General features: G+C 40.5%; 1 protein-coding gene across 3 annotated transcripts in view; it reads right to left on the bottom strand.

Annotated features, from left to right (window-relative positions):
• The window catches only part of ITGA6 (integrin subunit alpha 6), a 45,403-nt gene that overhangs the window by 11,050 nt on the left and 19,418 nt on the right, over nucleotides 1-14,935 (bottom strand). For 2 of the 3 annotated variants that reach the window (XM_032989667.2, XM_032989668.2), the window contains exons 2-13: nucleotides 13,682-13,809; nucleotides 13,197-13,276; nucleotides 11,174-11,429; nucleotides 9,546-9,677; nucleotides 6,981-7,191; nucleotides 6,328-6,521; nucleotides 6,098-6,186; nucleotides 5,238-5,365; nucleotides 3,447-3,542; nucleotides 2,878-2,939; nucleotides 1,178-1,335; nucleotides 114-269 (exon numbers count right to left, since the gene is read on the bottom strand). In XM_032989667.2, the coding sequence (XP_032845558.2) occupies nucleotides 114-269; nucleotides 1,178-1,335; nucleotides 2,878-2,939; nucleotides 3,447-3,542; nucleotides 5,238-5,365; nucleotides 6,098-6,186; nucleotides 6,328-6,521; nucleotides 6,981-7,191; nucleotides 9,546-9,677; nucleotides 11,174-11,429; nucleotides 13,197-13,276; nucleotides 13,682-13,809 (1,690 nt within the window). Of the gene's footprint in view, nucleotides 1-113; nucleotides 270-1,177; nucleotides 1,336-2,877; nucleotides 2,940-3,446; nucleotides 3,543-5,237; nucleotides 5,366-6,097; nucleotides 6,187-6,327; nucleotides 6,522-6,980; nucleotides 7,192-8,189; nucleotides 8,307-9,545; nucleotides 9,678-11,173; nucleotides 11,430-13,196; nucleotides 13,277-13,681; nucleotides 13,810-14,935 lie in introns of all 3 variants that reach the window. The other variant, XM_042783898.1, reaches the window with a different exon arrangement.

Raw genomic sequence — 14,935 nt, 5'->3', positions numbered from 1 at the left:
CCACTGCCACCCCAGTTAATTCCCTCAGTCATAATTTAGCTTTCTACAGTCTTTAAAATTCAGTGATTTATCAAAGTGCGGATTTATGGGAAAATACAGTATCAAAGGCTTACTTTTGTGGTCTTTGTTTCAGATTCATTTGAATTTAGAATTGGTATAAGATCCGGAAGTGCTCTCTCTTTTCTTGTGGACAGTGAGCTAGACTCCAGGCCAGCAATTTTAACACTGACTGATATTGGAATGGGGCGTAGCTTATCTTTGATTTTTTCCTGTTAAAATATTTTAAATGGCATAGTTACTGTACAGTGCAGGGGAAAAACAAACAAACAAAAAAACCATAAAGACTAGCTTTTGATATACATTTTAGAACAAGCAGTAAGGCAAAATCTCTCCTCCTACATTTTGCAGGATTAAAACTATTCACTATGCAGGAACCCATCAGTTTCTAACAATGTACAAGAACACAAGGAGCCTTCCTCTACTGTCTTTTTTGTCTGGCTTCCCAATCTGGTGATTTCTCTCACCATTAAGAATTCCTAGGAGCAAGAGATGGTAACTCAGGCAAGTGAAATTCACGGTACAACAGTAAAATAACACTTTCTCCCTATTGTGTAAGTTCAAGCTCTCTAACTTGCTGTGGTCAGTAGCAGCCTTGGAGGCTGGCTCGATCCTGCTGAGCCACAGATAGAGAATTTCTTCAGCTCCTGGAGGAATGCCACCTTTATGGGCCGGTGTAGCAGCCAAGTCAAAGAGCACACACCAAGCTTTCTTGTCCTGTCCATTCATCCGCTCTAAAACCTGTGGGTTAAAATTCCTTTCCTAGCCAGTCACACCATTAAATTCTATAACAATTACTTCTGTTGGAAACAGCTCTCCATTTGTGACATTTATTCCCTCTCTATTGTTCTAAATTACTTCAGCTCTACTGACCTCCAGAGCATGCTGCTGTGGCTACGACTTCTATTCATACTTTGTACGAAAGGCAACAGGAGGAAGCAGCACGTGTGCTTGGAATAGTAAGGCACTACACTTAGCTATGGTGGGGTTTTAGTTTTGAAGCTTTATATTGCATGTGACTTTACAATTATATACAGAGGTACCATGAGGCTGAAGAAAAAGAGCACGCTTTTGTTTTAAATGGATCTAAATGAAAGAAGAATTAAATACTCTGCCTTACCTGCAGTACAAGCTTGGTTGTCACACACTCTTTTGAGTTCTGCCCTCTTAGGGTCGTACTTGCAGTAAACTGATCAGACAGGTGGTCTTTAAACCGCACCCTAGACGGCAGGCCTAACTGCCTCCTCTCATTTTCTGCTTCAAAAGTATAGTTGATCCCTACATGAAGAAATAAAGTAGGTCACTGTAAGAAAAACCCTTGCCTTATTAAAAAGAACTTTAATTTCTCCAGGTGTGATCTTACAGCATTATTCTAGACTGTTTCGGCCGGTGCTCGGCTTCAGAAACTATTTTCAGTTATTTACAAAAATTTCTCCATCCATCAGTTTGTCCCTCTCCCGCTGAGGGCCAGGTGCGAGTACTAAACCAAATCCTTTTATTCCAAAAGTTCCCGTTACTTTCCTGGCATGCAGAGCTGGATGGAGGAGCTGTAATTGCTGCTGTGGAGCCAGCAGAGGGCTGACTTACAAAACTTCATAAATACTCTGACTCTGCTCTCGATTGCTGTTCTGCCCGAAATAGCACCTCAGCAGCCAGCAGGGTTCTGAGGACGAGATACCCTGAGAATTTCACCACTGAAAGCAAAAGCGTGAATACAGCTTTCTAGTTGTATGCTGAGGCATGTTTTGAGAGATCTGAACTCTGCATCTTTTAATCATCTGCATTCTCCGAGCCCGCTCAGCGTTGCAGGGGCAGGAGCAGCACCGTGTGTGTGTGTGCCGGGCCGGCGGCGAGGAGCACGCAGCCCGGCACGACTGAGCCACCGCTGAGAGCTGGAAGGACTCGGCCTGATGAAGGACTGGGACTTCATTCGGGCACATCCTGTGGATTTTACAAGAACTGAGAAACTCAAGACAACACCGGAGGAGAAGATTTGGGCTTAAAATTCTTCTCATTTCCTCTCAAAATCCTACACGTTTTTCTGAGGTGTAGTAACAGCAGCATTGTAACAAGAAAAAACAGGAGACTTGAAACACTAATGCTTTACGTTTTTAACTGCATTTATGGCACAGTCTTGCAGGCTCCTATTACAAAGATTTTTTTATTTCATTTACCAATTTTCAGAAAACCATTTTCATTAATAGAGAACGCTCTTTTATAGGGTAGGTCTCCAATTAGAAATGCTGCTTACTAATGATATATAAAATGAGCTTTTAAAACTATTTTCTAAAGCAGAAGTAAGCGAGAGAGGCAAAGTGGTTTTGGTCAGTATAGCAGCCATTTGCTCACTGGCAGATACACGACCTAGAAAGCTTCGGTTCGGTCTCTCATCCACAGAACTTCCTAACACACCAGCATGACTCAAATACAATACATTTCAAGAGGAAAATTTTCCCCCCATGAGAACAAGCAGCCACTGGAATAATCTCCCCAGGGAAGTGGTGGATTCCCCAGCATTGGACACCGAGGATTCAACTGGATAGGGTGCTGGGCCATCTTGTCTAGACTGTGCTTTTGCCAAGAAAGGTTGGAGCAGATGATCCTCGAGGTCCCTTTCAACCTGGGATTCTGTGATTCTATGCTACGCTCAATACAGACAGTGCAATAGCTGACTGACCTCAGTACTGAGTCACATTTTAAATCTGACAGTCAGTCTGAGATGAGTCACTATAAACTGAGTACTATTCTTCCGTGATATACCCTAAAGAAAAAACAAACCACGTGACAAACAGATCAAAAATATCTATCTTCAAAACTTACTTATTCTTGGATTTAAGTCACTGGGGTTTGCAGTATATTGAAAACATGCTTTAACATCCATCCTGTAAAAAGCGCCAAGAAATTAGTATTAACTTTAATCGTGGTCCAACAGACTGAAAAGTTTTAAGTCCATTGACTGGTATTAGCAGTCTTATGACTGGTTTTCATGCTAGAACATTAATTTGCAGTTTACTAAACTGAATTACAAAGCAAGAAAAGATGGTTAATGAGCAATTAGAAAGAAACATTTTCCACATTTGCTCTTACATCTCTACTCATGAGAAAGCTGTCCAAGTTAAGAATTTTAACACTTACAGGTATCTTAAGTGTCAAAGTGACATTCGTTTTCAAAAATGGACATTATGAACAGAACATATTCCACACCTTGTCATTAGCACAATAGCCACAGCAAATATAGGAAGACAAGATGATCACGTGTAGATACATTTGCTTAACCTGCATGACTGTCATATCCCTTCACTTTAAAGTCATCACAGACTGAACAAATTTTAACAACAGAAAACCCAATACACCGAGGCTTCTGAGATAATAATTTTTTAAAAAATTACCATATTTCACTAGGGTCCTCAGGGTTCTTTTTCTTTAGATCAATTTTGTCAGGCTGTACTGTAATGCTTTTTCTGATGCTTATCACAGGCCGAGATCTTCATTTGGGGGAAAGATACGGAATGAAAAGAAGGTGTAAAAAAAGAAGGAAAAGTTTCTGTTGATTAATGAAATATTCCGTGTCAATCCCAGATGCCCTCCATGCCTGCACTGATTTGCAACAGACGCCCCAAGAAACACAGTTTGGCTTCAATAACGATTAGAAACAAAAGAAAACTCTTAAAGCTAGGCAAAGCAAGTAACAAAAAACAACTACAGTTGTATTAAATGCCTGACAGGGAAGCAAGGCACATTAATGTGATGTCGTGGCTGTCCTTTTATAAACATTTAAAATCAGAAAATTCAAAGTGATGGTTCCCATCCCAGTGGTAATTCAGCCCCTGTGAACAACTGTAGGTACTAAAGTTCATTCAGATTAATGTTCACAACAGCTTTAACGCGGAGCCTGGGTGGCTGTGGGAAACTATGTTTTAATTTCCTGACTCCTCTGCATGCAGGCTATAACCATAATTCAGCCTGACAACTTTTCGTTGTTGGAAGGGACGAGAAAAGACAGTTCACATGAACAAATGAATGAGCCAATCCCGCTCTCATCAAAGTATCCACTGGCTGTTTAAAATGGGCACCTCCTTCTCGAGCAAATGTCTTTAACTGGGCCACCCCTTCCACTCTTTGTCACCATAAAGGTTTCCATTCTCACCTTTGTAAAAGTTTTTGTGCTGCCCCTATCAGCAAGTGATTAAAGCTCCTTTTGAGTAAGCAGACAACTTAATAACCTAACCAACTTCCACAAACAACATGAGTTGCTTTTGTTGGGTGCTGTTTCAGTGTATTTAAGAGCATTCCAATTATGTACACAGATGCTATACAACTTAGAGATGGGATCATCAAAAAACTGTAGGGAAGGTCATTCTGCCTGCAAGGCCGAGTTGTTTTCATCCCCAAAATTAAGATAACCAGTTTTTGGAATTTTCTGTTCCTCTTCCTCTGGGACCTGACAGCAACCACCGAAGACCTGAACTCGATGCAGCATTCACTGCTCTGATGAGGAGACGGTCCTCTTCCGGCTCACGACTAGTGATTCAACTGAGCAGTACATTAAACTGGAAAAAAAGCAGAGGTCTGCAAAAGACCACGGCCCTTATCCCTGATTAAGACGTGTGCTACAGAAATCCAGAAGGATCCTGCCTGCAGGGCTTCCTCACAGCTGTGTCACAGACCCCACTGCAACCGCAGCAAGGCCATACGCCTCACTGCTTGCGGATCCTCAGCTCCAGAAGAGGGGTTTGGTATTGTTCTATCTCCAATAAAGCACAATTAGATTTATAAAACAGCAGCAAACAAAAGCTCTAGCAAATGTCTCAGTTAACTTTTCCTTTCTTAAGGCAAAAGAATTACTTATCACCCCTAATTCTATCAAAGGACGGGAGCATCCAGGTAAGTTACCACAGAACAAAGCCAGGGTACACACAGGCTACGTGCGGCAGCGCTCCACAGTAACTGTGCACATTCACCCTCCTACCCTGTGCTGAGTGTGAGGCAGCTGCTCAAGGAGAAGAGGGGGATAAAGTAACAAGCCAATTTATGGAACTTTTTCCCCCCCAAAATTTCCAACTACTAGAAGGAAAAATAATCTCCAAGTCAAACAGCTCTTTGTTACTTCTAATCAGTTTGGTTTTAAAAAACTAAACCCAAAACCTTGGTGTAATTAGTTACAGTTCTGTATGTAATACCTGAACACAGATACAGAATCTGAAAGGGAACCAACAGCAATATCGGGGTAGGAATTTTTATCCAGGTCCATGTTTCCAGCAATAGAATAACCAAAGAAATCGGTACCTGTTTTTTCACCATCAAGAATCTAAAGAGGAAACAGATTGAGGAGTTCAGACATATAAAAGCAAAATGAGTAACAAGTGAACATCATTGTCTTATGGCCAGAAAACAAAAAAAAGAGAGAGAGAGAAGACACAAGGAAATAGGACCTCTGTGTTCAGGTAAATGACACTGAAGTGCCAAGATGATTTGCTTTTCTTCCAAGAATTTACTTTGCAATAGCAGTGAGTACCAGAAATGACTGCTTTGCATAAAACTGTTGCCTAGCTTATCTTTACAGTATTTATGGGGTATAGGCACTTGAAACTGAAAAAGTATTCTAAAGGTATTCTAGGAAGTGTAATCAAGTTCCATTTTCACTTTGCAAACTGAACATAGTGGTTCTCAAGAAAAAAAGCATAAACATGTTTTATTAAAAAAGAAAGTGAAGTAATAGTAGTGAAAGAGAAAATGAAGAAACTAGCTATTTTCAGATCCTCAAATTTCTTGCAAAAAAACCAAAACTTACACATCTACATGCCTTTTTCCTTTTCTACATATTATTGGTGCCAAAGGACTGCCCCAGAAAGAAAACTGTACATTAAAAATCAAGAATTCCTAATCTTTCTGGTCAGCACTGCAATCTTTGAAGGGTCCTATGACTTCTCTGCATACCCACCACCCCACTAACAGTAATGGAAAGGGAGAAGATGCATAGTCATCGTTCCTTTACATTTTGTGCAAGACTGATTACATACAGTAAAGGTGATTTCATTACCTGTGCTGGTTTTGTATTTATTCCATTCTTGGATCCATGATAAATGTATACTTTGCCAAAACCATCATATGGAGCCCCCACGGCAATATCTGTTGAAAATAAGTAGCAACACCTGAAATAATCATTCTTACTCTTTCTGCATCTTGCAATTACCGTAAGGGTAAGATGTTCCAAGTCTGGCATTAGCAAAATAGTCGCATTCATTTTTATTGTAATCAGTTTTCACCCACCTGGATATCCATCCTGATTAACGTCCCCAACATTTTCAACTGCAAGACCAAACATGGAGTCAGTGGTTCCGTTTAAGCGAACAGGTTTTACTCCTTCCCATTTGCCTTGCTGGTTAATGTAGACGTACACAGCACCACCAATATCTCCACTTCTGTCAAAATACTGCGGGGCTCCAACAACAATGTCTTGCCATCTTAGAATTAAAGAAAAAAAAAAAGCAGTGCTTTTACAGAAGAACTGAAAAAATAACTGATCAGATTGTGGTCTGAAGGCCAGCTAGCCAAAGAGCTGCTGAACAAAGACTAAAGAGTACACTGACATGGTTGAGCAACAACAGATCCACTGATATTACAAGTTGATTAGGTTCCTTCTGTGACATACGGGGATCTTCTAGGACCTTCTTCAGGTATGAGATTTGTTTCTTCTTTCTTTGTTTACACTAATTGTTTAAATTTAAATAAAGCTCTTTTCTATAATGAGAAATGCAGACTGTGTCCTGACTGGTTCTCTGAGGCACTTGCCATTTCCTCCAGCAAAACATGGAAGATGGGATTTGGCATTCCTTCTATTTCTAACGTGAAAAAACAAAGTAGAAATGAGCCAGATTGCCATCCTTCATGCTACAGGCTGCAGGAGTTAACCCAGGCCGTACCCGTCACTGTTAAGATCCACAACTGCAACGTCATAGCCAAAAGAAGAGGCCAGCCCTTCTCCTTCAAACATGTGCTCAAGGGACAGCGCTCTCTGATTCTTCTCTTTTTTCAGTAAAACAACTGCTCCGCTGTGGTTGGCTCTTGGGGCACCAGAGACAAAAGTCATCTCATCTTGGGAGACAATTCCCTTACCAGAGTCCAAAGAGAAACCTTTAACACAGAAAGAAAGAAAGTATAAACAAACTAAGAGCTTGTATTGTTAATAGGAAAAATAAATTCCCCCTACTATATTAAAGTGGTATGTTGAACAGAAGTTTTGTCTAAAACTGAGTGTGATATACTGGAAATTCTCCATTTCTGTTTGCACTGGTGGATGTATGTTTACGTGTCTACACTCCTTCATACAGAACGTTTAAGTATTTCCCCCCCCCAACCATATTTCATTGCTCACATGGATCTACTTTTCACAGACAGCAAATACAAGATCATTTTTTAACATACCAGCTTCGAAATGACTACACCTTACCACTTGAATATAGCTCAAGTATTTCACCTCTGGCAAAATTATTATAAAACTTCCCAGGTACAAGTCAGTATCGTTCTACTGCAAACATGCAAAACATACCGCACAAGCACAGTATTTTCCATGAATGATGTATACAGTATTTGAGAATCACCTTAGACAGTAATGGTGAAATTGGCAATTTTGATTTAATGCAGCCCTAAGGGACACGTTCAAATCAATTTAGTCTTACATATTCTTTATAAGACAATACGTTTTAAAATATATGGAAAACTGAGGCAAAAGAATATACTGCATGTACCAACACATCCGATAGAGGCCAAAGGAGAAAATTACGCCATTGCAAGTAAGAAAGATACTAGCCAGCAGATGGAAAAATCTCCCTTCTGGAACACTTCACCACTACTACAGAAATTCTCAATTACAGCAATTCACAATGAGACAGTTTCAGAAAAATTCAGGGAGTCCCATCTGGGGGAGGGACAAGAGGGTCTGGAGAAATGCATGACTAATCGGTTTCTCTGAAGCCAGGTTATTTTGCAAGCTCCTCTTCATCCGAATCCCTGTTTTTACATGCTTTTACTTGCAGTGTATTTGAGATGAGGGGGAATGGAGGGGAGAGCATCGTGTCAGAGGTCTGGAGATTATGTGTGACCAGATGTTGCCACCTCAGGTGGTCACAAACCTAAGTAGCTATTCATCATTACATCCACCGATCTGTCCACCTGCATGCCGGGAGGCAATGTTTTGTATACAAACTGATCTGGATGAGTATCAGATACAGCTGTCAAAAACAGAAGACCTGTAAACAGGAGTGAAAGATTGAAGAGAAAAAAGTAGTAGTTAAGCAAAGCAGCTATAACCATGTTTATTTACTGTCTGAACAGAGGGAACAGCAATGCCAGTGAACAGCAGGCTTGCTTGGAAGTGCTTTTGTTTGTGACGAAAGACAGCATTTACATTTAGGAAATAAATGCATTTGTTATGTAACTGCAAAAAGTCAGCATTACTCTTCACAGCAGAAGATACCTCCACAGCACTCCTCACCTTCCCAACTCTTGTTTCACTAGAAGAGGCTCTCAGCTTGTCTTTCTAACGTAAGCTCTTATAATTTTTTTTATTACACTCAGTAATTACTGCTGATATTTAATAGAATTTTATGTTCTATTTCTTCTAACAGATATGCAGCTGTAAGTTGGATCTTTTCTTGACTTGCTTTTACTTTATATATTAGCAATGCCCTTCCATCTGTTCAGCTTTTCACCACTCACACAGAAATCCCAGTTTCAAGTTACCAGAATTGTTTTTGTTGCATATGCCAAAAGCAGGGGATCAATATACCACAGAAATCTACACTAGAACAGAAAGGTTCTTTACATTTTACACTTGAGGTCTTTCCAAAACGGCAGCAGAGCCTTTTCTTTGCACCAACGTATCTCACTGGTAGTACACTAACATCCACTGGCTTACGGACAAATTTCTGCTTTCGTGTGTGCACAAAGTGCAAGAAGAGACTCACCTCCTGCAATGCACACACACACTTCAAATATAAATACTACTGATATCAGGGTATTTTGAAGGCCTGCAAAAAGGCCACTGGAGTTTTAAAAACTTGAAGAATAAAAAATTGTACTCACTTACCAGGAGAGAGAAACTGCAGTTTTAACAGTAACATCCAGAAACTCTAATTTTGATAAACCTCCTGATACAAGGTCTCTGCCGTGTGGACTATGGAGTACAGATCCATACTTAACCATCAGAGCAATTATAATCACTCCCTGAGAATCTGCAGGTTCTCATCACAGCTCTTACATCTCCCGTTACATTAGGAGCTCTTGTAGGTGTCTCAGCAGAGTCTCGTCTTACAATTAAAACTGGCCCATAAAGGTGGAGGGAGATGTGGTTTATCCAAAATGGTTAATGTGTTATAAGGTCCACAAATGAAGGATTTTCTGCTCCCATTCTGTATCACTGCATCAGGCAGGGATCACACATGTTTAAGAAGCGCCTAAAGAGATTCACCATACGTATTTAATCCTACCTAAGTAACTGTTAGCTGGAACAGGAACTAGATTCTTATCTTGGCGGCTCTCATCACCAACTTCGTAAGGCCCATCATCAAAGATACCCAGATCATAAAATGTCTGATTCTTTTGCTCTGCACGAACCACCCCTGAAGAAATGAAATGATAAAATAAAAGCAAATGAATGGTAAGGGAGAAAAATAACAGATAAATGGTTCCCAGCTAACATTAATTATGATGAACAAGATAGCGACTGCTGTTTAAATGGGAGAAACACAGATTAGTGCACTGAGTGAAAGTGTTTCAAAAGGCAATGAATTTCTGAGTTCTGTCTGTGTGCCAGAATCCCATGCTGCTCTGCAGAGAGACCGTGCAATGATCTGGGAAACATGGGATACTAAGAAAATTCTCAACAAAAACATGGAACCAACTTGGTCAGGAACCACCCTCATCCCACTGTTCTTAACCTCATAAATCCTCTCTTAAAAGGGAGGTAAATGCACAGGAATAAAAAAAAATAATAATAAAAAATACTGTTCATCTATGACAAACACTAGTGATATATTTAGAAAACATTATTTAAGGGGAAAAGAGCTGTTGTTTGATAAAATGTGTGCTTCCCTTTTATCAACGGGGATATTTAACGTCTTGGCAAGCAAAACCATGTTTTCCCATGATACAGAAGAGTACTCTTATGACTGATATACTGTAATAGCACTTCTCTGCAATTAAAGTAAAACAGTGTCTGAATTCAATATGCTGTTTCAGCTTGGTCAGATTTTGTTGGCAGATACGTGAAAGATTAAGTTTGCACTAAAGTACACCTTGTGCCAGAGCTTAACTCGAAGATTTTGCATGGTTCCTACGGCAGGCACAGGTGTGCGAGGGGAAAAAATGTAATGGTTGGGGGATCAGATGTTCTAAAGAGGGAAGTATTTACAGCTGTTGGTGTAATGAAGTGTGACAGGGAAAATAAGAGACAGAGCTGACAATTTAGATGCTTCTCAGTATAGACTAACAGAAAATCTGTGGGTTTTTTTCCCTTAAGTTTTGGAATATCTCCTAGATGATATAGACTACTTGGCTCTTAGTCAGATATATTATCCACAGAATTTTACATGTGTATTCATGGATTTAGGTATGAATACATGTAGTATTGCTCTGTTCAGTTATCTTCCTGTAATCCTCCAGTATTTAATTTAGGAAGTATTACTTTCCACAGGCTTCACAAAGAACAAAGTGGAGATACTGCAGGATAAGCAAAGATCTCAGTGCAGCTATCTAATGTTTGCTCAAATGCAGGAAAAAAGGTTGGTCAAGTAACTTTAAAATAATTTAGTAATTTGTTCCAGTATGGAAGTCTCAAAGCAAGCACTCAATCCCACCATAAGATTAAGACTAATAGGGGAAAAAGTTGCTGTATGTATGTGCAGAGTTTCATTATCCATTCATAAATACCCCCTCAAAGATATTTAAAGGAGCTTCTCTAAACACTTCTGATACAGAAGCATAAACAGGGTAAAAATCATTAGGTTCCCATTATTCACTCCCCCCTCAAAAAAAAAAAAAAAAAAACAACAAAAAAACTTGGGATGCAGCCCTTGTGAGCAACCTCAGAGGAAATCGGAAGGAAGCCAAGTCATACCTTTCCAATTGTAAGTGCCTGGGGCACCAAACACAATATAATGATAGTCTCTAGTAAAAGTAGCGGCAACACCTTGCTGACAGGAACCAAACTTCTCATGGCCTCTTAAACGACCATCACAAAAACTCCATACTCCGTTATCCATATCATCCTTAATAGTGAGATCCTGGCTCAGCACATAGCACCTTCCAATGATATCCCGGGTTTCCTGCACTGTGTTTACATACTGCCTCTTCTCATAGCGATGTGCACATGTCTGCAAGACAGAAGAAACAGTAAATGATGCTTTTTTGTGTCTTTGCATGCAAGTCACCAAAGAAGGCTGGCCTCCTTTAGCAATACTTCGTGCTAGCAATGCTGTAAGTTAGTCACCTTGTGGATACATCCATGTTGCAATACAGAGAGAGTCCCTTGTTCCCTATGGGCAATGTTTAGGAAAAGCTGGGCATCTATAGATGCAAGTCAGAGCAACCATCTTCATGGTCAAGGAAGGCCGCAGGGTTAAATCCCTTTTTTCTGGGGGATTTTAGCCCCAAAGCCTTCCCTGATACCTCTCAAGAAACGAGGAGAGAACCACACCATCTCTCATAAAGAAAGAAGTGGCTGTTTCCCCGCAGCTGTCAGAGTTAAATGACTCACATGCTAGTGCAGGACATGAGAAGCTGGTTCAGCCACCATCTACCTGAGACTGACTATTCAGAACTCGCCCCTTCCAGAAAAGTGCCACAAAGCAGAGGCTGAAAACTTTTCCGGTGAAGGGGAGGGAAGCTGTTCCTACGTCAGATGTTCCGCTTACAGGTTAACTGCGACTGGGACAGAGCAGCAGCATTGAGCACAACCTGTTCCTTACCCTTTTAAACTGTTCACCTGCGAACAGAATTCTAACCAAATATTTAACACAAAGAATGAACAGCCACTGGATTAAGTGACGTAACCACCAAGCCACTGTAAAAAGAGGTGGGACAATCAAACCCCTTTGCCAGCAGTGGTTTTTGAAGGACCAGACGTAGCAGGCTTGTGAAGAGCACAAGCAAGCCAGGTTTCTCAGCTGACATACCTTTTCCGTAGTTCCTGTCGAGGCTTAAACATTAAGCCAACACCCAGCTGCTCCACGCTCAGAGCACTGCAGTACTGCCCTGCCACACAGTGACCTTCAGGCCGCCCACACCTCAGCTAATAAGTGCATTTCCCAGTTACCACTTACAAAGAGAAGTTCCTTCTCAGAAAATACAACATTAGTTGATGATTAATTATGCAATGAGCAGGACTCCTTCCCCATCTACTCTTCCCCCCACCGGGATCTGAGGCAGACTGAATCAAGTTATTACCACCTTTATATCCTCAAATAACTCCAGATGCAAACCCTGAAGTCACCTGCCTCTAATTGAGAAGCGGTGACATTAACCTGCAAAAATATAATTAGATGGGGAAGCTCCAGTGCACACCCATTTTACGACGTAGCACCATGAGAGGTTTATTTAACTGAGAAAGAGCTAAAAAAGTAACATCCTCTGGTAACTCCTAAAAGCTTTTTCTCTCTTTATCTTATAAAATGAAGAATAGCTAGTAGTCTTATTGCAGTGCAGTGGCATTATTAATTCATAGGAGCAAATCAACTGAAGTCCCTGATGAAAGTTAAAAGGAGGCTGATCATCTTGGCAAACAGGCTGATGATAGCCTGCTACTTTTACAATCTTATCACACTATTTTTCCCTATTTCTGTAGCCAGTGGTATTTAAAAGAAACAATGTGTAAATCATAACAACAACCAAAAAAAAAGTGGACACCCTGAAAATGAACTGTCCATCTTAGATTGTTACAAAGGTTATAAAGGAAGGCTAACTCCCAGTTAGAAAAATAAAGCTTTTACAATAGGAAGATAAATTCAGGTCTGTCCTTACAATAAATCACAGCAGTAAACACAGGGAAGTTACCTTTCAGGGAGCTGCAAAGAAACACAGACTATTCAGAACATTTACCGTAGACCCAAAATTTTTTTTGGAAGTTAGTCCTTTAGACTTACCACCACATTTCCTCCTGGCCCTTGACTTTGGACAGTTACACCCATCCATTGGTCTTCTTTACTCTCCATCTTCGGGTCAGCTGCAGAGTATCACAATATAGCTTCAAATATGAAATTAACCACTTTTTTCTTTTTTTTTTTTTTAGAAGTCCATCAGGACAGGCACTTCATGCAGTACATGAGACAGTCTGCAGGTGGCAGTGCTGTACATTTTATCACTGACAACACCCATTTTATTAAACACTTCTACCCTATTACTTCATGTCACATCAATCTGTGAAAGAGTAAGAACATCCAAATTGGCCAAGATTTAAGCATCCCATGATATCTTAGCAATTAAGTTACAACTTGTTCTGATGCAAAAAAAGCTAAGTATAAATCCGTAGAAGCAACTCTCTGATAACACTGCCTCTAGAAAGGACCCCATCAAATAAGAAAAATCAGACAACTGTTTCAATCCAGAATAAAAACACTGAAGAACTTACTCTCCTCATCAAATATGACACGTGTGCAGCGTGTATTTGGAGATGCAATGTCACAGCTGTACAGCCCTCCTGTTCTGTTGGCTTGCTGGGATGGAAAGGCCTTTTCTCGAGGAGCTCCAACCAGCAATCTGCAGGGAAAGAGAAATAACTTCAAGGGATCTGTAGAGCGAATATTAGAAAAGAGGAAGGCAACAGAATCAGGAAGTGTTTCCATCATGTTGCTAGAGGTTTGACGTGCAAACATTTGAAGATAGATGAAAAGCTACATTACAGCACTGTTCCTTAAAAAAAAACGAGGGGGTTGGGGGGCAGAGCTGTAAAGCAGTAACAGTTCTGTAATTATTGGACCTGCAAACCAGCAGATGTATTGTTATTACTGTTATTATTGTTGCAATGTTCACAGAGTGGTTGATAAAATAAAAAAAAAGTTCGTGTCTGGCAGTTTTGCAAAGAACATCCTTCTACCAGGGAGTCAAGTGGGTTATTTTTTGCCTTACCAGAACCGGTTGGTAAGGGTGGGAAAAGTATTCTTACTAAAATGACCACAAACCCCCCAAAACAGTGAACACAAGTGCTGTCAGGCTGTCTTCTAGTTTTACGCCAGTCCTATGCCACTGCTCAGCCGAATTTACAGGCACCTTAATATCTCTGACCCATGAAGCAAAGCAAGATCCCTCCTGGTCCAAGCAAGTGTTCACTGAACTATTCCAAGCTCTGTGCAAACATGCAACTCCCCGTCTCCACTCCTTTGGCCAGATACTCCATTTTGAAGCTGAAAATGTTCTTCTCTAACAAATCTCTCATCAGGAACAGGCCATTCCCACAAAGGGCTGATTTCTCCTAGAAAAGGGCCATTCTAACAAGCCTTCCTTGGCCACTGTTTCTGGCAAACAAACGTGAAGACTCTTATTTAAAAAACTGAATAAAGCAAGTTTTTTTCCTGTGTCAACCGTTACCCATGAGTATTATCACAGAACCACCAGTAGATACATTTACTTGCAAAATAAGGGGTTTCAGTCAAAAAAATTCTTACATCATCTATGTTTTTTTGAAGTGTCACATACGAAGCACAGCTGCCTCTCTCAAGCAGCTAACTGAAACCAGTAACAACCAGTATGCAATAGTTTGTGGAAGAAACATCCTGTTCAGCTGAAAAAATGCAGATAAGAGAACAGCATGTGGATCAGTGCAACACAGCAGGTACGATGGATGGACGGATGGATGCTGAACCAGACTCCATGTGTTTCCTGACCC

Source organism: Tyto alba, unplaced genomic scaffold, assembly GCF_018691265.1.
Source record: "Tyto alba isolate M040663 unplaced genomic scaffold, T.alba_DEE_v4.0 Super-Scaffold_7, whole genome shotgun sequence".
Lineage (NCBI taxonomy): Eukaryota > Metazoa > Chordata > Aves > Strigiformes > Tytonidae > Tyto > Tyto alba.
This window is presented reverse-complemented; position numbering and strand designations above follow the sequence as displayed.